General features: G+C 38.4%; 1 protein-coding gene across 1 annotated transcript in view; it reads right to left on the reverse strand.

Moving 5' to 3' along the window:
- The window catches only part of LOC128689180 (carboxypeptidase B), a 92,021-nt gene that overhangs the window by 25,113 nt on the left and 41,582 nt on the right, over positions 1-25,326 (reverse strand). Inside the window, exons 4-6 of the mRNA XM_053777327.2 lie at positions 19,050-19,247; positions 14,815-14,919; positions 13,163-13,310 (exon numbers count right to left, since the gene is read on the reverse strand). Of these exons, the coding sequence (XP_053633302.2) occupies positions 13,163-13,310; positions 14,815-14,919; positions 19,050-19,247 (451 nt within the window). The remainder of the gene's footprint in view (positions 1-13,162; positions 13,311-14,814; positions 14,920-19,049; positions 19,248-25,326) is intronic.

Here is a 25,326-nt window from a genome sequence, read left to right on the forward strand (position 1 = left end):
ACAATCACTTGGACATGACCACCAACTATGACATAACATGAAAACTTAACTTAAACATGATGACCTAAGATCACTATTAATAAGATCACAGAACTCACTCATTTTATGCGCATCTCCTCAGAACTATAACTGCAATCACTAAAAAAAATCCAAGATCACTAAAAACTAAGATCGCTAAAAAAGTATGGTCATTAAAAAAACTACGGTCTCTAAAACTACGATCATAGAACACACTCATTTTTATACACAAACCCTCAAAACACTATAACCAAGATAAGTAAAAATATAAGATCACTAAAAAATAAAATCACAATATGAAAGTCGTCATCAGCTAATACATGAAGACCTAAGATCACTATTACTAAGAACATAGAACACTCATTTTTTATACACATCTCCTCAGAATACAAAATCATGAGCACAAAATTCATAAGATGATTACCAAAATCTATGCTCACTTAAGACAGATCACTATACTAAGCTCACTAAAGACATGATAACTAATCACCTTATCACACAAAAATAGACATGTACACTTAAGACATATGAAGCCATAATCTTTCACACATACACACGCACAAAAAAAAAACCGCTGAAGACACGAACAATAATCTCCAAAATCACAAAACTAACACTTGATCGCAAAAAAAAAAAATCTAGAATTACAATCACTTACAACATATATAAACTAAAACATGTTCACAAAAATGCTAGACACAATCACATAAAACATATGAACACACACACACACACACACACACACACACACACACACACACACACACACACACACACACACACACACACACACACACACACACACACACACAGGAGGACCAAGCAGGGATAACAGGGAAGGCACTACAATGGATCAGGGAATACTTGTCAGGAAGACAGCAGCGAGTCATGGTACGTGGCGAGGTGTCAGAGTGGGCACCTGTGACCAGCGGGGTCCCGCAGGGGTCAGTCCTAGGACCAGTGCTGTTTCTGGTATTTGTGAACGACATGACGGAAGGAATAGACTCTGAGGTGTCCCTGTTTGCAGATGACGTGAAGTTGATGAGAAGAATTCACTCGATCGAAGACCAGGCAGAACTACAAAGGGATCTGGACAGGCTGCAGACCTGGTCCAGCAATTGGCTCCTGGAGTTCAATCCCACCAAGTGCAAAGTCATGAAGATTGGGGAAGGGCAAAGAAGGCCGCAGACGGAGTACAGTCTAGGGGGTCAGAGACTACAAACCTCACTCAAGGAAAAAGATCTTGGGGTGAGTATAACACCAGGCACATCTCCTGAAGCGCACATCAACCAAATAACTGCTGCAGCATATGGGCGCCTAGCAAACCTCAGAACAGCATTCCGACATCTTAATAAGGAATCATTCAGGACCCTGTACACCATGTATGTTAGGCCCATATTGGAGTATGCGGCACCAGTTTGGAACCCACACCTAGCCAAGCACGTGAAGAAACTAGAGAAAGTGCAAAGGTTTGCAACAAGACTAGTCCCAGAGCTAAGAGGTATGTCCTACGAGGAGAGGTTAAGGGAAATCAACCTGACGACACTGGAGGACAGGAGAGATAGGGGGGACATGATAACGACATACAAAATACTGAGAGGAATTGACAAGGTGGACAAAGACAGGATGTTCCAGAGATTGGACACAGTAACAAGGGGACACAGTTGGAAGCTGAAGACACAGATGAATCACAGGGATGTTAGGAAGTATTTCTTCAGCCACAGAGTAGTCAGTAAGTGGAATAGTTTGGGAAGCGATGTAGTGGAGGCAGGATCCATACATAGCTTTAAGCAGAGGTATGATAAAGCTCACGGCTCAGGGAGAGTGACCTAGTAGCGATCAGTGAAGAGGCGGGGCCAGGAGCTCGGACTCGACCCCCGCAACCTCAACTAGGTGAGTACAACTAGGTGAGTACACACACACACACACACACACACACACACACACACACACACACACACACACACACACACACACACACACACACACACACAAACTATACACGAACACTGAAGATATGACACCTAATCACCATTATACAAAAATTTGACATGAGCACTTAGGACATATGAAGATATATACTTTTGTTAGCATGTGCCTTATGACAAAAACTAACAGGAAACCCTCTCCTGGCATATAAAAGGGAGAAAGACGAACAATTTCAGCTATTAAACGCGAGGGAGCAGATACTGACGAAAGTCGAGTGATCATATAAGGAAAGTGATCATTGTTGGTAATGTAGGTGGAAGTAGATGGTGATATGTTAATGTTGATGGTATTGTTATTAAAGGAAATGAAGAAAAATTGTATGGAAAACACTGAAAAATTGTGATCATTATTGCTAATATCCGTATTATGTATAACATTTGTAACACTTGATGTACCTCTTGGGTAAGTTATTTAATGTTTACCCGTAAAAAAAATTTAGGTTAACATATCACTTGGTGGTAAAACCTCGCCAAGTACCGGTGGGACCCAGAGTATAGGTAGACCCAGGATTTACAAATACTATGGTAAGACTACCTCCTGTGTTATTCAGGAATTGTAATACCATGATAAGACTACCTTCTGTGTTATTCAGGAATTGTAATACCATGATAAAACTACCTTCTGTGTTATTCAGGAATTGTAATACCATGATAAGACTACCTTCTGTGTTATTCAGGAATTGTAATACCATGATAAAACTACCTTCTGTGTTATCCAGGAATTGTAATACCATGATAATACTACCTTCTGTGTTATTCAGGAATTGTAATACCATGATAAGACTACCTTCTGTGTTATCCAGGAATTGTAATACCATGATAAGACTACCTTCTGTGTTATTCAGGAATTGTAATACCATGATAAGACTACCTTCTGTGTTATTCAGGAATTGTAATACCATGATAAGACTACCTTCTGTGTTATCCAGGAATTGTAATACCATGATAAGACTACCTTCTGTGTTATTCAGGAATTGTAATACCATGATAAGACTACCTTCTGTGTTATTCAGGAATTGTATTACCGTGGAAAGACCTTACGAAGTTATCTCTAAAAGAAAGGAGATCGATTTATGTAAAAAATTAATTTACGTGTTGATTTCACCACTGTCTTATGCAGTTTTTTGTTTTTATAAATAAATGCAAAAAATTATTTGTGTACTGAGTCACCTCTGATTTATAACAATAGTGAAGTGGAAAATTGGGGTTATCCTCGGTTTACATACTACTCGGTGGTGAAACCTTACAGGGTAACGAGAGCTCTAAAAGATTCTAAAAAAGATGGGAATACACTTACCTCTTGATTGAATATGATTATCTCTTGTTAGAAGCTAATAATATAATGGTGTTGGCTACTTATATTATTTCTCGAGAGAGAAATTTTAAGGGTAACTCTAAAATGTGTTTACCATTTGAGATCACACCATTTGGTGGTATATTCTATTTTGAGTACATTTTGAACCTCTAAAGCTGGAGCTTGATCTTAGGGTAACCCCCCGAAAATTTTGAAAATTCGAGATAAAATTAGATCAAAGGAGATGAAGCAGGGATGGAGGATAACTCAAAAATTCGAAAAAAAAACCTAAATCCGAAATTCGAAGTAAATTTTGATCCGAGGAAATGGAAGGTAAATCAGTCATTCGAAAAAAAAAAAAAATCCAAAAATTCGAGTTAAAAATTGATCCAAGGAGATGGAGAGTAAGTCAAAAATTCAAAAAAAAGTAAAAAATTCGAAAATTAGAAGCAAAAGTTGATCCAAGATGATGGAGAAGGGATGGATGTGAGGGAGGGAGGGAGGTCTTGATACGAGGAGTTGGAACAGAGGTGATCAGAGGAATTGGAGCAGGGGTGCAAAATTTTCAAAAATTTAGAGGAAAAATGGGTGGGGGTTCAGGAGGAAGGATTAAAACTTGATCCGAAGAGATGGAGGATGTGGCATGCAAAGAGTACGTAACCTTTATTCGGCGCATGTACACACCCTCATTTACAGGCTATCTCCCCCAACCAGCGAACCAGGTGACTGAGGGTTGACGATGGAGCCCCGTCGTTCAATCAGTATCAAGGTTCCAGCCAATGAGAAGATGGTTTTGGCAATCGCAGAGGTTATGTGGGTACCACTCTCCTGTCTGCCCTTGTCATTCCCATTCAATAGCTGGTTGAAGCACGGTCTGATCTCTAGTGGCTTCTATTCTGCCTTGCTTACCGTGGAGTGCACTAATACCTATCACTGTACATAGTGTATATAGTGTACATACTTCTGTTCTAAATTGGTGAAGGATAATATAAGTCGAAAGTTTTCTGCTGTGTTTATTTTGCTCCCTTTACACCCAGGATAACAGGCCATTTGGACTCCTGGGTTGTAATAGAGGGTAATTAAAAAATCCGAAAATTCAAGGTAAAAGTTGATCCAAGGCGATGGAGAGAACAAATAAATGGAAAGTTTGCAACCTCCAAACTTGACCCGAGGAGCGGGGACCATCCGGGAGTAGGAGAGGGTGAGAATGGGGGGTGGGGGTGAGAGTAGGGGTAAAAAAGAGGGGGTCAAAAAAGGGGGTCCAAAAAAGGGGGTCAAAAAAGAGGGGGCACAGCGGGGGCAATCCAGGTGCTAGAGCGTGGGCCGGGGAGCGCAGGGTCACGGGGTCGCTGTGGGGGTGGGGGCCCGGTCGTTGGGGTCGGGGTTGGGAGGAGGCTTAGGGGGACCGCTGCCATCTTGCATCACTATTTCGCTGCATACATTTTACTTGCATTTCCGCCTTAGGAAAAGTGTGATGACGTAGTGTACTGGGGCCCATCTTGCTCCATTGTGCCTCACCATGCCACATTTGAATGCTCTGCCAGAGGTCGATGAGGAAGGAGGCCTGCTATATTGTTCCATAGTGCCCTTTATTCACTCGACCACGAACTTTTCCACACCATATCTCCGCTCCAAGTGGTCAGAATGGATCGAACTAAACTTGCAATTGCAGAGAAGACCCGTGTACTCACCTTATTAGAGCAAGGCATGTCTGTGATACACAGCCGCAGACTTGAAGGCGACGAGGATGGCAGTTTACAACCTCAAGCAGCTGCCTCACTCCCACCTGGCTTTTTCTTGAGGTCTGTGGCTGTTATGGCAGGATCTGATAGCACTTCCCTATTCAGGATCTTGTCTGTGCGAAGAGAAGTCTTTTTGTATGGTACGGTGCCAGGTGGGAGTGAGGCAGCTGCTTCATTGAGGTTTGTAAATTGTCATCCACGTCACATTCAGGTCTGTGGCTTCGCGTATCACAGACATGCCTTGCTCTAATAGGGTGAGTGCACGGGTCTTCTCTGCAATTGAAAGTTTAGTTCGACCCATTCCTCACAGACCTCTGGCAGAGCACTGAAGGTGGCATGGTGAGGAACAATGGAGCAAGTGGTCGTCAGTGGTCAGTCGTCACGTGAGGTCACAGACCCTGAGCTGCTTTGGGGATTAGCGTGGACGGTTACAAAACATGGCTTGCTTCTGCAGTGTTTTAAAAACTGAGGTTGGAGAGCTGAAGGAGGAGGTCTTGCTTCTCCAGGAGGAGATTAGGAGGCTGAAGGTCCACCTCAATGGGTCTGGGAGAGAGTGTGAGGTGGCTGGAGTTGTGGGGAATGAGACTTCTAGCAGTGAGGTGCAGTCTGTCTCTCGCTGTGAGGAGGCTGTAGTTGGGGAGGTAGCAACAGCTACCAGCAGTGAGGTGCAGCCCAGCACCTGCTGCAAGTGGCGAGTTGTTCACAGTAATGGGAGGCGCATCAGAGTAAGGAAAGTTAAGAGTGAAGATCTGAAGGTAGGAAATCGCTTCTCTGTTCTCCAGGATGAATGTACTTCAGTGGCCAGTGAAGGTAAGGGTACTACTGCCCCTGCTAATGAAGGTAAGTGCATTCTTGTGGTTGGTGACTCTCAGGTAAGATATATAGACCGTGCTTTTTGTTATAGGAATAAGAAGATGAGAGATAGAGTGTGCTTCCCTGGAGCTGGTGTTGGGGACATTGTCAACAGGCTGGATAATATCATGTCAGGTAATGGGAACAAGCCCATTATCTGTCTCAGTGCTGGTGGAAATGATATTGGGAAGGGTAGGAGAGAAGAGCTGCTAGATAAGTACAGGTCAGCTATAGATTTCATTAAGTCTAAGGGAGGGATCCCAATCATATGTAGCATCTTGCCTAGAAGGGGAGTAGGAAATGAATGGTTGTCTAGGGCAATTGGTGTAAATTGCTGGCTAGACAGATACTGCAAGGAACTTGCAATCCCATTCATTGACAACTGGAACAACTTTTATGGCAAACATGATATGTATGCAAGGGATGGGGTACATCTCTCTGGGGCAGGGGTGGTAGCACTTGCAGACTCGATTGAGAAGGCCATTGGTGAAATGCCTATGATTTTAAACTGATGGAAGATAGAGGTATGGGTGTGTGTGGGAAACAAGCAGGTTGCAACACTAGGGTTGGAAACAGTAAATGTATAAAAGGCATTCAGCATGAAGTTATAAATAAAGACAATAGAACAGGTCAGCTAACAAAGGGGGGCAGCAGAGGGCAGCAAGGGACTAGCTCCCTTAAGGTTTACTATACTAATAGCAGGAGTGTTAGAAATAAGATAGATGAGCTAAGATTAATTGCAAGTGCAGGAAACATAGATATTATTGCTATAACAGAGACCTGGCTCAATCTGAAAGATAGAGAGATGCCCTCTGAATGTCACATACAAGGCTATAAATTATTCCACACTGACAGGGTCAACAGGAAAGGTGGTGGAGTAGCGATGTATGTCAAAGACAATTTAAATTGTTGTGTAAGACAAGATATTAAATTAGAAGCGTCAGCCACTGAATCTGTTTGGTTACAGCTTCTCGAGGGCCGAGAAAAACTAATTTTGGGTGTGATTTACAGGGCCCCAAATCTTGATAGGGAGTGCGGTAAACTTCTATGGGACGAAATTCGTAAGGCATCTACATACGAAAATGTTGTGCTAACGGGAGATTTCAACTATAGACAGATTGACTGGAGCAATTTGACAGGAAATTTAGAGTCGGGTGACTTTCTTGATACGATCCAGGATTGTTTTTTAAAACAGTTTGTGACAGAGCCAACTAGGGGAAATAACCTCCTTGACTTGGTTCTTGCCAGTAGGGAAACACTAATTAATAATCTTGAGGTTAATGATGAGCTTGGGGAGAGTGATCACAAATCACTCAGTTTTAATATATCATGGAATTCCCCTAATAATGGCAATCAAGTCTCCGTCCCTGACTTTCGCTTGGCTGATTTCATAGGACTGAAAAATTACTTAGGTGGGCTGAACTGGAATGACCTGACTAAGGGTCAGGTAGGTGGTGATGGTTGCCGATATGATGCTTTCTAGGGCATAGTTCTAGCTGCTCAGTCAAATTATGTTCCAAATAGGGAAATCAGATCAAACAAAAATGATCCTAAATGGATGAACAATAGATTAAAATATCTGATTGGTCAAAAGAGAGGCATATATAGGCAAATCAAAAGAGGAGAGGGGCAATTAAGAAATCGATATATTCAGTTAAAGAGAGAAATAAAAAAGGGAATTAGAAAAGCAAAAAGAGATTATGAGGTTAAAGTTGCAAGAGAATCGAAGACTAACCCAAAAGGATTCTTTCAGGTATACAGAAGTAAGATCAGGGACAAGATAGGCCCACTCAAAAGTTCCTCGGGTCAGCTCACTGACAGTGATAAGGAAATGTGTAGAATTTTTAACACATACTTCCTCTCAGTTTTTACACAGGAGGATACCAGCGATATACCAGTAATGATAAATTATGTAGAACAGGACGATAATAAACTGTGCACTATTAGGGTCACAAGTGACATGGTCCTTAGGCAAATAGATAAATTGAAACCTAACAAATCCCCAGGCCCTGATGAACTGTATGCAAGGGTTCTAAAGGAATGTAAAGAGGAGCTTAGCACACCTTTGGCTAATCTTTTCAACATATCACTACAAACTGGCATGGTGCCAGATAAGTGGAAAATGGCAAATGTGATACCTATTTTCAAAACAGGTGACAGGTCCTTAGCTTCGAACTATAGACCAATAAGCCTAACCTCCATAGTGGGAAAATTTATGGAATCAATAATTGCCGAGGCAGTTCGTAGCCACCTTGAAAAGCATAAATTAATCAACGAATCTCAGCATGGTTTTACAAAGGGGCGTTCCTGCCTTACGAATTTATTAACTTTTTTCACTAAGGTATTTGAGGAGGTAGATCATGGTAATGAATATGATATTGTGTATATGGACTTCAGTAAGGCTTTTGACAGGGTCCCTCATCAGAGACTATTGAGGAAAATTAAAGCACATGGAATAGGAGGAGAAATTTTTTCCTGGATAGAGGCATGGTTGACAAATAGGCAGCAGAGAGTTTGCATAAATGGGGAGAAATCAGAGTGGGGAAGCGTCACGAGCGGTGTTCCACAGGGGTCAGTGTTGGGCCCCCTGCTGTTCACAATCTACATAAACGACATAGATGAGGGGATAAAGAGCGACATCGGCAAGTTTGCCGATGACACCAAAATAGGCCGTCGAATTCATTCTGACGAGGACATTCGAGCACTCCAGGAAGATTTGAATAGACTGATGCAGTGGTCGGAGAAGTGGCAGATGCAGTTTAATATAGACAAATGCAAAGTTCTAAATGTTGGACAGGACAATAACCATGCCACATATAAACTAAATAATGTAGATCTTAATATTACGGATTGCGAAAAAGATTTAGGAGTTCTGGTTAGCAGTAATCTGAAACCAAGACAACAGTGCATAAGTGTTCGCAATAAAGCTAATAGAATCCTTGGCTTCATATCAAGAAGCATAAATAATAGGAGTCCTCAGGTTGTTCTTCAACTCTATACATCCTTGGTTAGGCCTCATTTAGATTATGCTGCACAGTTTTGGTCACCGTATTACAGAATGGATATAAATTCTCTGGAAAATGTACAAAGGAGGATGACAAAGATGATCCCATGTATCAGAAACCTTCCCTATGAGGATAGACTAAGGGCCCTGAAACTGCACTCTCTAGAAAGACGTAGAATTAGGGGGGATATGATTGAGGTGTATAAATGGAAGACAGGAATAAATAAAGGGGATGTAAATAGTGTGCTGAAAATATCTAGCCTAGACAGGACTCGCAGCAATGGTTTTAAGTTGGAAAAATTCAGATTCAGGAAGGATATAGGAAAGTACTGGTTTGGTAATAGAGTTGTGGATGAGTGGAACAAACTCCCAAGTACCGTTATAGAGGCCAGAACGTTGTGTAGCTTTAAAAATAGGTTGGATAAATACATGAGTAGATGTGGGTGGGTGTGAGTTAGACCTGATAGCTTGTGCTAACAGGTCGGTTGCCGTGTTCCTCCCTTAAGTCAATGTGACCTGACCTGACTAGGTTGGGTGCATTGGCTTAAGCCGGTAGGAGACTTGGACCTGCCTCGCATGGGCCAGTAGGCCTTCTGCAGTGTTCCTTCGTTCTTATGTTCTTATGTAAGACGGGCTCCAGTACACTACGTCATCACACGTTTCCTACGGCGGAAACACGAGTGAAATGTATGCACTAAAATTTCGTGTATAGATTTTTTATTGCGTTGGACATGTAAAGATTTTTTTTGCAACCACTGTACATAATGTAAATCACATTATTTAAGATTTAATTAACTGCCCTCTTACTTGCTCATTAGACAGAATGGACAAACAATCTTTCCACAGTGTAAAACGTTCAGCAAGCTTACATAAGAACATAAGAAAGAAGGAACACTGCAACAGGCCTACTGACCCATGCGGAGCAGGTATATGTCCCCCCCGGATTAGACCTATGAATCCTCCCCCCCCCGGATTAGCCCAATGACCCACCCAGTCTGATCATCTCCACTCAAGGATGGAGCACTGCACCAGACCCAGCAGCACAAGCTAGTCAGGTCCAACTCACACCCACCCACACCCACTCATGTATTTATCTAATCTATTTTTAAAACTACACAACGTTTTAGCCTGAATAACTGTACTCGGGAGTTTGTTCCCCTCATCCACAACTCTATTACCAAACCAGTGCTTTCCTATATCCTTCCTGAATCTGATTTTTTCCAACTTGAAACCATTGCTGCGAGTCCTGTCTTGGCTGGAAATTTTCAGCACGCTATTTACATCCCCTTTATTTATTCATGTTTTCCATTTATACACCTCGATCATATCCCCCCTAATTCTACACCTTTCGAGAGAGTGCAGATTCAGGGCCCTCAGTCTATCCTCATAGGGAAGATTTCTGATACATGGGTTCATCTTTGTCATCCTTCTTTGTACGTTTTCCAGAGCATTTATATCCATTCTGTAATACGGTGACCAGAACTGAGCAGCATAGTCTAAATGAGGCCTAACCAAGGATATATAGAGTTGAAGAACAACCTTAGGACTTCTATTATTTATACTTCTAGATATGAAGCCAAGAATTCTGTTAGCTTTATTGTGAACACTAATGCACTGTTGTCTTGGTTTTAGATTACTGCTAACCAGAACTCCTAAATCCTTTTCGCAATCAGTAGTATTAAGATCTACATTATTTAGTTTATATGTGGCATGGTTATTTACCTGTCCAACATTTAGAACTTTGCATTTGTCAAAATTAAACTGTATCTGCCACTTCTCCGACCATTGCATCAGTCTATTCAAATCATCCTGGAGTCCTCTAGTGTCCTCATTAGAATGAATTGGACGGCCTGTTTTGGTGTCATCAGCAAATTTGCTTATGTCGCTATTTATTCCCTCATCTGTGTCGTTTATGTAAATTATGAACAACAACGGGCCCAACACTGACCCCTGAGGAATACCGCTTGTGACGTGCCCCCATTCTGATTTCTCCCCATTTATGCAAACTCTCTGCTGTCTATTTGTCAACCATGCCTCTACCCAGGAAAAAAATTCTCCTCCTATTCCGTGTGCCTTAAGTTTCCTCAACAGCCTCTGGTATGGAACTCTATCGAAAGCCTTACTGAAGTCCATATACACAATAAAATATTCATTACCATGATCTACCTCCTCAAACACATAAGTGAAAAAAGTTAGTAAATTCGTAAGAAAGGAACGCCCCTTTGTAAAACCATGTTGAGATTCATTAATCAATCTGTGCCTGTCAAGATGGCTACGAATTGCTTCGGCAATTATTGATTCCATAAATTTTCCCACTTATTGGTCTATAGTTCGAAGCCAAGGACCTGTCATTTGCCATTTTCCACTTATCAGGCACTATGCCAGTTTGTAGTGATATGTTAAAAAGATTAGCCAAAGGTATGCTAAGTTCCTCTTTACATTCCTTTAACACCCTTGCAAACAGTTCATCAGGACCTGGGGATTTGTTGGGTTTTAGTTTCTCTATTTGTCTGAGGACCATGTCACTAGTTACCGCAATCGTACATAGTTTATTATCATCCTGTTCTTCATAATCTATTATTTCAGGAATATCGCTAGTATTTTCCTGGGTGAAAACTGAGAGGAAGTATATATTTAGAATTTCACACATATCCTTATCACTGTCAGTGATCTGACCAGAGTTACTCTTAAGTGGGCCAGTCTTGTCCCTAATTTTACTTCTGTATACCTGAAAGAACCCTTCTGGGTTAGTCTTTGAATCCCTTGCGACCTTAGCCTCATAATCCCTTTTTGCTCTTATTCCTTTCTTTATTTCTCTCTTTAATTTAACATATTGATTTCTTAACTGCCCATCCCCTCTTTTGATACGCCTATATATGCCTCTCTTTTGACCAATGAGATGTTTTAATCTATTGTTCATCCATTTGGGATCATTTTTGTTAGATCTAATTTCCCTACTCGGAACAAAAGTTGTCTCTCTGAAAAACGTCATATTGGCAACCAAGATCACCTACCTGACCCATAGTCAGGACATTCCAATTTAGCCCACCCAGGTAATTTTTCAGTCCCATGAAGTCGGCCAAGCGAAAATCTGGGACAGAGATTTGATTGCAGTTATCTGGGTAATTCCATGATATATTAAAACTAAGTGATTTGTGATCACTTTTCCCAAGCTCATCATTAACCTCAAGATTATTAATTAGTGAATCTTTGTTGGCAAGAACCAAGTCAAGCAGATTGTTTCCTCTAGTTGGTTCTGTCACAACCTGTTCTAAAAAGCAATCCTGAACCGTATCAAGAAAGTCACTAGACTCAAGATTTCCTGTCATATTGTTCCAATCAATTTGTCTAAAGTTAAAATCTCCCATTATCACAACATTTTCATATCTAGATGCCTTATGAATTTCGTCCCATAACAGCTTACTGCCCTCCCTATCACACCCAAAATTAATTTGTCATGTCCCTCGAGAAACTGTAGCCAAACAGATTCTGTGTTCGATATTTCTAATCTTATATCATGTCTAAGACAACAATTTAAATTTTCTCTGACATACATCGCCACACCACCACCCTTCCTGCTGACCCTATCAGTGTGGAATAGTTTATAACCCTCTATATTGCATTCAGAAGGCATTTCTCTATCTTTCAGGTTGAACCAGGTCTCTGTTATACCAATAATATCTATATTACCTACACTTGCAAGTAATCTTAACTCACCTATCTTATTTCTTAGACTCCTACTATTTGTATAGTAAACCTTAAGGGAGCTAGTCACTCGTTGCCCTCTACTATCCCTCTTTGTTGATCAATTGACTTGCCATTACTTGCAACTTTATTTTGAATATTGTCTTTTAAACATATCCCTGAGGTATCCCGGCAATAACTGCTGTTTTTAACCCTAATGCTGCAGCCTGATTGTTTCCCACAAACACCCATACCTCTATAATCTACCAGTTTAAATTCCTAGACAAGTCATCAATTACCCTCTCAATTGACCTACAACAAAACAGAAGCATCTATCCATGAAGGTTGCTGTCTACCAGACTATCACCTACAACAGAACGGTAGTATATAACCCTAATGGTTGATATTTACTAAGCTATTACCTACGCATCACGACAATTTCTGAACTTTCAAGAAATATCAACTGAATCAAGAAAGAAATCAACAGCATAAAAAATAGTGAATAATATCACCTTTCCCAAATCAACTGTAAGCCATACTTTGCAGACATAAAGTTTATAATTAATCATTATGTACTGACCAGCCTCAAGCCAGACAGCCTTGTCTGACGGTTGAGAAGGCAAGATGTGAGCCAGCCAGATGTTGCGACCTTCCACAGACTTGCCGATGGATGAGACGGTGATCCTGGTGGGTGAGGAAGTGTTGACATCTCTCAGATACCACTCCATCTAGAACACAATATACAGTGAACAAGGTGATAACATTCAGTCATCAGATTAAAACATGAAGAGAAGATGCTTCTGCATAACTATGGGTTTCCTGCATGCATGGCTAAATGTCACCCATATCTGTACAAATATTTTATCATGCTGAAATAAATTGATGAGGTTTAATAAGAGGTAAAGAATAAAAAGGCGCAATACCGTGACTGGAACAATACACAAGTAACACCGCTTACGAGAGGAGTTACGACGACGTTTCGGTCGTCGTAAGCTCCTCTCTCCTCTGTGCGGGTTATTTGTGTACACTATGAGGTCCACGGAATGCTATAGAAAAGACATTTCGTGCGCCAGGGACATTAGTGTGTGAATTAATAAAATCTAGGATGAACGAAACATTTTCTCAGTATATTGTTTTATTAATATGCTTGTCCTTGTATAATAAATACTACTGATATACAAGAATCAACGTCATTGTTTAATGATCGTCATACAATATACATCGACAGTTATATCTCCTCAGTGTATACAGAGTGTCTGTTTGAGTCCCTATTTCAGGGATTAAAATATTCTTAATGGTGGTGAAAAGGTTGTAGGAAAAGGTTATGGTTTTAAATCCATTAACCAACCACGTTGTACTAGGGATAAAGCACTAAACTCGTACGGAAAGGGGGTATCGTGTACAGCGCCTGTGGAATTCGAGGTAACTAGGCTTGATCCAGAGATAGGAAGAACAGCCAACATCGAGGCATCATAGAAGGAAGTATATCTGTACGTACCCTTTACTTATTAAACTAATAAAATACGTGTAGCAAATAATTGTTACCGTAAACCATTTACCGGGAGGAGCCTTGAAGCTGAAAGTCTCTTGATCCAAGTAGTTGGAGTTACCTTCTCCTTCTTTGGATTAAGCTCCCATTCTTTAGGCGCTATGTGACCATTAGAGATTTATGCTAAATTTAATTTGATAACAATAATAAAAATAGCAACAACAAGAACAACAACAACAACAACAACAACAATAATAATAATAATAATAATAATAATAATAATAATAATAATAATAATAATAATAATAATAATAATAATAATAATAATAATAATAATAATAATAATAATGGCGTAGAGACAAAACTTTCGAGACGAAATGTGTGCACAGCCTACTTAAAAAAAATAGTCATATTCAGTAATATAATCTTTATATCTAGCAAGACATGATGACGTGGTGAACAGTACCTGTGGTTGACCAAGTGTCATTACATTCTGCACCAAAACTTTACAACCTAACCTTCCTAAATGTAATTCCAAAACAGTTTTATACTACCCGAACTGTTTTGGGATTGCCTAAATTCAGTCATTATTATATAACTTTACAACAATATACATTAATTTCAAGATTCTCAGACTAATTTTCGATTCGCTATTGTATCAATCAGCTTGTTTGGCAAACTGATGCTTGCCAAATAAGAGAAGTTAGTAAGTTCAGTATAAGAAAGCACAGACTCTCACTGACCTGAGAGAAAGTCATGTAGTGTGTGTTGAGGGGCGCTGGACAGCTGCTTACTGTGCAGCTGCTGTTGTCAGCTGAACGTCTCTCCCGTCCTTCCTCGTCTGCTGCCTGCAACACACAAGTGTAGTACATGTGCTGCTGCTGCTGCCTGCAACACACAAGTGTAGTACATGTGCTGCTGCTGCTGCCTGCAACACACAAGTGTAGTAGATGTGCTGCTGCTGCCTGCAACACACAAGTGTAGTACATGCGCTGCTGCTGCCTGCAACACACAAGTGTAGTACATGTGCTGCTGCTGCCTGCAACACGCAAGTGTAGTACATGTGCTGCTGCTGCCTGCAACACATAAGTGTAGTACATGTGCTGCTGCTGCTGCTGCCTGCAACACACAAGTGTAGTACATGTGCTGCTGCTGCTGCCTGCAACACACAAGTGTAGTACATGTACTGCTGCTGCTGCCTGCAACACACAAGTGTAGTACATGTGCTGCTGCTGCTGCCTGCAACACACAAGTGTAGTACATGTGCTGCTGCTGCTGCCTGCAACACACAAGTGTAGTACATGTACTGCTGCTGCTGCCTGCAACACACAAGTGTAGTACATGTGCTGCTGCTGCCTGCAACACACAAGTGTAGTAGATGTGCTGCTGCTGCCTGCAACACACAAGTGTAGTACATGTGCTGCTGCTGCTGCCTGCAACACACAAGTGTAGTACATGTGCTGCTGCTGCTGCCTGCAACACACAAGTGTAGTACATGTGCTGCTGCTGCCTGCAACACACAAGTGTAGTACATGTGCTGCTGCTGCTGCCTGCAACACAAAAGTGTAGTACCTGTGCTGCTGCTGCTGCCTGCAACACACAAGTGTAGTACATGTGCTGCTGCTGTCTGCAACACACAAGTGTAGTACATGTGCTGCTGCTGCCTGCAACACACATGTGTAGTACATGTGCTGCTGCTGCTGCCTGCAACACACAAGTGTAGTACATGTGTTGCTGCTGCCTGCATCACACAAGTGTAATACATGTGCTGCATCTGCCTGCAACACACAAGTGTAATACATGTGCTGCTGCTGCCTGCAACACACAAGTGTAATACATGTGCTGTTGCTGCTGCCTGCAACACACTATGTGTACAGTACGTGTATATGGTGCTGTATGCAACACACTATGTGTACAGTACGTGTACTGCTGCTGTTAGTAGACACTACACTCTGAAGATGTGTGTTAACACATGAAAACGTTCAGATGTTTTTTCCTATTTTCACTGTGGTATTTTTATATTAAGGTATTGCATGTGACGTCATGGGTTACATGTTAGTTACACTGGAAATGAAGGTACACAGCACCGTCAACTTGATGAATAAGACACATAAGCACCTCAACACTTCTTCCACTGACTCCGGTATAAGAGCCTCCGTCCTTACTATTTATTACATTCACCAAGTGAACATTTTTCAAAGAATGTTAATTAGGGCTAAGGGGCCTGAACATTTTTCACAGAATGTTATTGAAATCTAAGGGACCGAACAAACTTAAATTTACACGTACACTCAGCAAGCTCTGTTTAGGCACTGACGTGACCACTTTGCTCTTTCATCATTTCACTTCTTTCACCTCATGTTGCTGTATTACATTAATGATAAAGCTGCTGGGCAGGTAATGTTACTCCAGTAAAGATATTCTTGTGCAGCACATGTTTCTTACTCATCAAGTACATTATCCTATTTCGTGTCACCTGTAAGGAGATGGCCCGGTGGCCTGGTTCGGTGGCCCGGTGGCTAAAGCTCTCGCTTCACACACGGAGGGCCCGGGTTCGATTCCCGGTGGATGGAAACATTTCGACGCGTTTCCTTACACCTGTTGCCCTGTTCACCTAGCAGCAAATAGGTACCTGAATGTTAGTCGACTGGTGTGGGTCGCATCCTGGGGGACAAGATTGAGGACCTCAATGGAAATAAGTTAGACTCCTCGATGACGCACTGACTTAGGTTATCCTGGGTGGCTAACCCTCCGGGGTTAAAAATCTGAAGAAAATCTTGTCTTATGTACTGTACGGCAATTTGTGGTCCTGAGAATCACCAGGTCAAACTCTTACAAAATAAAATAATGGACTGGGTCACCTGGGAGATGAAGCCTCTCTCCGCAAAACGTAAACATGTAATTGTCCGTAAACACTAGTAATGTTACCACCTGATTCTCCACACCTCGTAAACATGTCAGTAAACACTAGTAATGTTACCACCTGATTCTCCACACCTCGTAGACATGTCAGTGAACACTAGTAATGTTACCACCTGATTCTCCACACCTCGTAGACATGTCAGTGAACACTAGTCATGTTACCTGCTTATTCTTCACACAAAGTAACTTGTGGTTTAGCGCTTCTTTTTGATAATAATAATAATAATTCACACCTCGTAGACATGTCAGTAAACACTAGTCATGTTACCTGCTTATTCTTCACTTACAAGAGGCTTTACCTTATGTATTTGATAAATCCTCTTGTAGGTAAAATTTTAATAAAAGGTCTCCCCTCAAAGGTGCCTTGATGCTGGTGGGGACTCTTGATCCAAGGAGCTGAGCATATCCTCCCCATCACTGATCAAACCTGGCTCCCCAGGCGCTCTATAACCCTACGGGTTTAGCTCTTCCCACTGATCAAAATAATAAAGAAGAGTCTACTTTTGTTACACATGTTTGTTTTCCTCTCAGTCCCAAACACTTGCCAGTCTGGTTAACCTCTCGCCCAGTCTCACAACAAGTACAGTAACCTCTGATCGACACCATGCCTAACCCTTCTAGGGTAGGGTAGGTGCCTGAGCCCGAGCTTTTAGCTCATAAGACTGTCATTCCCATTAGCCCCCTTGGGGCGGGGATGGCAGACCAGAGAGGCCTAGCTTGTGGCTAGGCCTGGGGACAGTTGGTCCCAAAGATGAGGAGGTACTTGTGCCTCCTCCCATGGGAGACTTAGGTCTCGGACACTCCCTAAAGAGGGAGCCAAGGTCGGGCCACCACTTGGTAAAGGCCCGGGCCGGGAGAATACCGGCTAATCTTTAACTAACTAACAGTAACCTCTGATCGATACCATCCCTAACCCTTCTAGGGTAGGGTAGGTGCCTGAGCCCGAGCCTATAGCTCATAAGACTGTCATTCCCATTTGTTCCCTTGGGGCGGGGATGGCAGACCAGAGAGGCCTAGCTTGTGGCTAGGCCTGGGGACAGTTGGTCCCAAAGATGAGGAGGTACTTGTGCCTCCTCCCATGGGAGACTTAGGTCTCAGACACTCCCTAAAGAGGGAGCCAAGGCCGGGCCACCACTTGGAAAAGGCCCGGGCCGGGAAAATACCGGCTAATCTTTAATAATAATAATAATAACAGTAACCTCTCTTAATAAAGCTCTTCTATACAGTGCGAAAGTGTTTTGTTATTGCGATTGAAAAACTGCATTTTTAACTATTCAAAGGCTATACGTGCTACTCAATTTCGAAAAGAACTTTTTCTAATGCACTTGCAAGAGTATTATACCATGAAGAATAGCGTCATCAGGAAGCTCACGAGTAGGCTTCGAGAATTTTTTATTTTTTTTTATTTATTTATTTATTTATTTATTTATTTTTTGCATCATTTCCAGTGTAGGAGAGATAATGTTCAAGTAATGATGTAAAGTATAATCTTATAACAAAACTTAATACCACATGTTCGTACGAGTCACGTCCAATATGGCTGACCAGTATAACTCAACTGACTTTAGTTACGCAACAGCATAATCTTAACGTTATCATATGCCAGCGGCTGTTATTGCCACCATAGGAATAACAGCAGTACTGACAGCGCATCTTGTAGAAAACTATTCCGATTTTTAACCCCGGTCTGTTAATTTTTTTCCCTTCGAGGATTTGATCCTCAGATCTCCGGAATGAAAGTAGCCATTCACCACAAGCTATAATAGTAGTATCCTGGGAGTTAAGAACCTGGAATAGACCAAGAAAATCAGTGTGACTTATTTTCATTAGAGTCTTTAGATAATTTTTCTAGGATGCATACATAACAGTGGACTAGCTCTTGGGTACCTATTTACTTGCTTAAACGTCTCAGGACAACCAGGATTGAACCAGGTTCCACTTATTTGTGAGCTGATGACCTAACAGAACCTCGTAACATTTGTCACATGTGATTTTTACATCGTAACATTTATCACATGAGATTTTTACCTGATGATAACAATAAGAGCATCCTGACCTGGAGGTGGGCGGCCAGGTCGTGGATGAGAACCTGGTAGGGAATGCCGGCATCCTGCAGAGCGTCCTTCACCTCCGTAAGTGACTCAGGAGGCACCCGCACGGTTCTTGAAGATCCTGAGTGGTTCAAAACATCTAACATACCCGCCACCAGTAGCTGTTGTACCACATTACTGCCCCTGCTTCCAACCCTCCACACCTGCACGGAAAATGTACATCTGACTCACTCATTAATATTAAGTATAATATGTTTTCGCCGCAAGAGTGATTATATATATATATATATATATATATATATATATATATATATATATATATATATATATATATTTATATATTATATATATATATATTTATATATATATGTCGTGCCGAATAGGCAGAACTTGCGACCTTGGCTTAAACAGCAACGTTCATCTTGCCATATAGGACAAGTGAAAATTTGTGTATGCAATAATTCCGCCAAAATCATTCTGAACCTAACGAAAAAAATATATTTGATTGCGTTTGTTTAGTACTAAATTATTGTAAACGTATTTAAAATATATTTAGTTGGGTTAGGCTAAAATAAATTGCACTTGTTATAATAAGGTTAGGTAAGTTTTCTAAAATTCTTTTGGTGCAAAATTAAAAATTTTTACATTAGCATTAATGAAAAAAATATATCTTTAAACGTATAACAGGAAATTTCAGAAAGGACTTTATTTTAAATGAGTTCTTGCTAATTGACCAGTTTTACATATTCGGCACGACATATATATATATATATATATATATATATATATATATATATATATATATATATATATATATATATATATATATATATATATATATATATAAATATGTCGTGCCGAATTTGTAAAACTGGTCAATTAGCAAGAACTCATTTAAAATTAAGTCCTTTTTAAAATTTTCTCTAATACGTTTAAAGATATATTTTTTCATTAATGTTATTGTAAAAAATTTTAATTTTGCTCCAAAAGAATCTTAGAAAATTTACCTAACCTTATTATAACAAGAACAATTTATTTTAGCCTAACCCAACTAAATATATTTTAGGTTTGTTTACAATAATTTAATACTAAACAAACACAGTGAAATATATTTTTTTCGTTATGTTCAGAATGATTTTGGCGAAATATTTACATACACAAATTTTCACTTGTCCTATATGGCAAGATGAGCGTTGCTATTTAAGCCAAGATCGCAAGTTCTCTGCCTACTGATCTATGGCACGAACTACGAACCTTGGAACAATATACCATTCTCACCACACTGGACCAATCACTAGACGTTTATCCAAGGCAGCCAGCTTTCAGGGAGAAGGCTTACAGCTTTTCATCTTATCCCCTGCATGCATCGGCCTTACTAGAGATTTTAACAATGCAAGGAATTCGCAGGAGCAGGCGACATATACATGCAGGGGATGAGATGAAAAGCTGCAAGCCTTCTCCCTGAAAGCTGGCTGCCTTGGATCAAACGTCTAGCGCAAGCTGAACCCCAAGGCATTGGTCCAGTAAACAGGTAATTTCAATATGAAACACCTGATGCGCGGCTCATAAGAAAGGGAACACTGCAGCAGGCCCGCCGGCCCAACTAGACAGGTCCTTCACACAACCCACCAACAAACTATTCTACCCAAGAAATAAGAATTTTAAAAATTATTATTTGTCTAATTTATTATTAAATTCTTCCCAAATTCTGTTAATTATAAATGGATCTAATTTATATAAACCAAAGGAAATATTCATATTATTTTCAAAACTGCTTTTTATGAAACAAGATTCAATTATATTGCTGTCGACCATGGAATTGCTTGATACTACTTTCTCAACTTTTTGAAAATCAATTGGATGGTTGAAGTCTCTTACATGAAAAAATAGAGCATTGGAATCTTGTCCAATTCTAATGCTATATTTATGTTGTTTTAATCTTAGTTCGAGATTTTTTACCAGTTTGACCGTAATAAACGTTGTCGCAAATTTTACAAGGAATCTTATAGACACATCCATCAGCATTTTGGGGGGAATTCTTTATGAAAATTTTTTTTACTGTATCAAGATTTTTGAATACAAAAATGTAGATATACACCATTTCCTTGGCAAATTAAATAGCTTAGCTCGTTCTATAAACTTTACTGTTGAGTTTGAAGAAAATAACTCATTGCCTTTTCTAGATGTTTTAATTATTAAGGGTAATAATGAATTCAAATTTAAAATTTACAGAAAACCTACAAATAGCTGTTCCTATGTCCACTATTATTCCTCGCATCAAGATAGAGTCAAACTGTCTGTTTTCTCATCAATGTTTTTGAGAGCGTTACGTATTTGTAGTCCAGAGTTCATAGATGAGGAAATATCCAAAATTTATGAAATAGGTAATGATTTGAAATACCCAAGAAATGTAATTGATAAATCTTTTAAAGTTGCTAGAAAAACTTTTTACAATCCAAAAAGGGACAACCAGCCTTATTCAACTAAAAATATGTTGGTTCTCCTTTACCATGAAAACTTGGTTGATATGCCTTCTCTTCTTAAGACTTTTAATATTAAAGTTGTATTCAAAAATCTTGATACAGTAAAAAAAAGTTTTGATAAAGAATTCCCCCCAAAATGCTGATGGATGTGTCTATAAGATTCCTTGTAAAATTTGCGATAAAGTTTATTACGGTCAAACTGGTAAAAATCTCGAACTAAGATTAAAACAACATAAATATAGCATTAGAACTGGACAAGATTCCAATGCTCTATTTATTCATGTAAGAGATTTTAACCATCCAATAGATTTTCAAAACGTTGAGAAAGTTGCATCAAGCAAGTCCATGGTCGACAGGAATATAATTGAATCTTGTTTCATAAAAAGCAGGTTTGAAAATAATATGAATATTTCCTTTGGTTTATATAAATTAGATCCATTTATAATTAATAGAATTTGGGAAGAATTTAATAATACATTGGACAAATAATAATTTTTAAAATTCTTATTTCTTGGGTAGAATATTTTGTTGGTGGGTTGTGTGAAGGACCTGTCTAGTTGGGCCGGCGGGACTGCTGCAGTGTTCCCTTTCTTATGAGTCGCGCATCAGGTGTTTCTTTGTTGTGGGATCTGATAGTGAGGTGTGGGCTACCCCTTTATATACCTTCCTTTGATGCTTTACTTTCATTGTTCCTTGATAATGTGAGTAGTCACGAAAGCGCTTGGAATTTCTCTATTCTTTCACAGTGGTTGTTTTGTATATATATATATATATATATATATATATATATATATATATATATATATATATATATATATATATATACATAGACATGACAGTGTCCTCTCTTGAAGACACTGCAAAGCTCCAGGCGGACATCAACCAAACCTTTAAATGGACTGCAGAAAACAATATGAAGTTCAATAATGAGAAATTTCAATTACTCCAATATGGAAAATGTGAAGAAATTAAAACTATATCGGAGTATAAAAATTCCAACCACACAACAGAACGAGAAACTAATGTAAAAGACCTGGGAGTGATAATGTCAGAGGATCTCACCTTCAAAGACCACAACACGTAGGTTCGAGTCTCCTTCAGCCAGAGATCAGTGTTTGTGTATATTTCGCCTGCTCTTGCGAATTCCTTGCATATATATATATATATATATATATATATATATATATATATATATATATATATATATATATATATATATATATATACATATATATATGTCGTCACGAATATGTAAAACTGGTCAATTAGCAAGAACTCTTTTAAAATTAAGTCCTTTCTAAAATTTTCTCTTATACGTTTAAAGATATATTTTTTCATTAATGTTGATGTAATAAATTATAATTTTGCACCAAAAGGAACTTAGAAAACTTACCTAACCTTATTATAACAAACGCAATTTATTTTAGCCTAACCCAACTAAATATATTTTAGATTTGTTTACAATAATTTAATACTAAACAAACACAGTGAAATATATTTTTTTAGTTAGGTTCAGAATGATTTTGGCGAAATTATTGCATACACAAATTTTCACTTGACCTATATGGCAAGATGAGCGTTGCTATTTAAGCCAAGATCGCAAGTTCTGCCTATTCGGCACGACATATATATATATATATAGATATATATATATATATATATATATATATATATATATATATATATATATATATATATATATATATATATATATATATATATATATATATATATATATATATATATATATATATATATATATATTATATACATATATATATATATATATATATATATATATATATATATTTATATATATATATATATAGATATATATATATATATATATATATATATATATATATATATATATATATATATATGTCGAGCCGAATATGTAACACTGGTCAATTAGCAAGAACTCATTTAAAATTAAGTCCTTTCTAAAATTTTCTCTTATACGTTTAAAGATATATATTTTTCATTAATGTTAATGTAAAAATTTTTAATTTTGCACCAAAAGAATCTTAGAAAACTTACCTAACCTTATTATAACAAGAACAATTTATTTTAGCCTAACCCATCTAAATATATTTTAGATTTGTTTACAATAATTTAATACTAAACAAACACAGTGAAATATATTTTTTTCGTTAGGTTCAGAATGATTTTGGCGAAATTATTGCATACACAAATTTTCACTTGTCCTATATGGCAAGATGAGCGTTGCTATTTAAGCCAAGATCGCAAGTTCTGCCTATTCGGCACGACATATATATATATATATATATATATATATATATATATATATATATATATATATATATATATATATATATATATATGTATATATATACATATATATACATATTTATATATACATATATATACATATTTATATATACATATATATACATATTTATATATACATATATATACATATTTATATATACATATATATACATATTTATATATACATATATATACATATTTATATATACATATATATACATATTTATATATACATATATATACATATTTATATATACATATATATACATATTTATATATACATATATATATACATATATATATACATATATATATACATATATATATACATATATATATATATATATATGTCGTGCCGAATAGGCAGAACTTGCGATCTTGGCTTAAATAGCAACGCTCATCTTGCCATATAGGACAAATGAAAATTTGTGTATGCAATAATTTCGCCAAAATCATTCTGAACCTAACGAAAAAAATATATTTGATTGTGTTTGTTTAGTATTAAATTATTGTAAACGTATTTAAAATATATTTAGTTGGGTTAGGCTAAAATAAATTGTTTTTGTTATAATAAGGTTAGGTAAGTTTTCTAAGATTCTTTTGGTGCAAAATTAATAATGTTTACATTAACATTAATGAAAAAAATATATCTTTAAACGTATAAGAGAAAATTTCGGAAAGGGCTTAGTTTTAAATGAGTTCTTGCTAAATGACCAGTTTTCCATATTCGGCACGACATATATATATATATATATATATATATATATATATATATATATATATATATATATATATATATATATATATATATATATGTCATGCCGAATATGTAAAACTTGCGATCTTGGCTTAAATAGCAACGCTCATCTTGTCACATAAGTTAGTTAGTTATTAAATGTTTATTATGCAACCCATACCCATCCTGTAGGCGGTAGTAAAAAGATTACAGTGGTACATAATTGGTCCAGGGACTGGTCTCCAAAGTTTTGATAGCTGAGCAAGTTACAGAGGTAATGAACTCACAATTACAAAGGTAATGAACTCACAATTTACAAAGGTAATGAACTCACAATTTGCAAAGGTAATGAACTCCAGGTAGGTCTGGTCACAATCATGACAAGTTACAAAGGTATTTACAGATTACAGAAGTACGTAATGGGTCCAGGGACTGGGCCCCAAAGTTTTGATAGCTGAACTAGGTACAAAGGTAATGAATCCTGCAAGAATGGTTTCTTGGGTTTATACATGGCTACAATCATGAACAAATCATAGAGTAATGAGCAATTCACACTTCCACACCCGGTCACAACTGTAATGAGCTATTGGTGCAAATATTGATTGTTGTGTCACTCACACACGCACACACACACACACACACACACACACACACACACACACACACACACACACACACACACACACACACACACACACACAAACAAACACACACACACACACACACACACACACACACACACACACACACACACACACACACACACACACA

This window comes from Cherax quadricarinatus, chromosome 21 (genome assembly GCF_038502225.1).
Source record: "Cherax quadricarinatus isolate ZL_2023a chromosome 21, ASM3850222v1, whole genome shotgun sequence".
Classification (NCBI taxonomy): Eukaryota; Metazoa; Arthropoda; class Malacostraca; order Decapoda; family Parastacidae; genus Cherax; species Cherax quadricarinatus.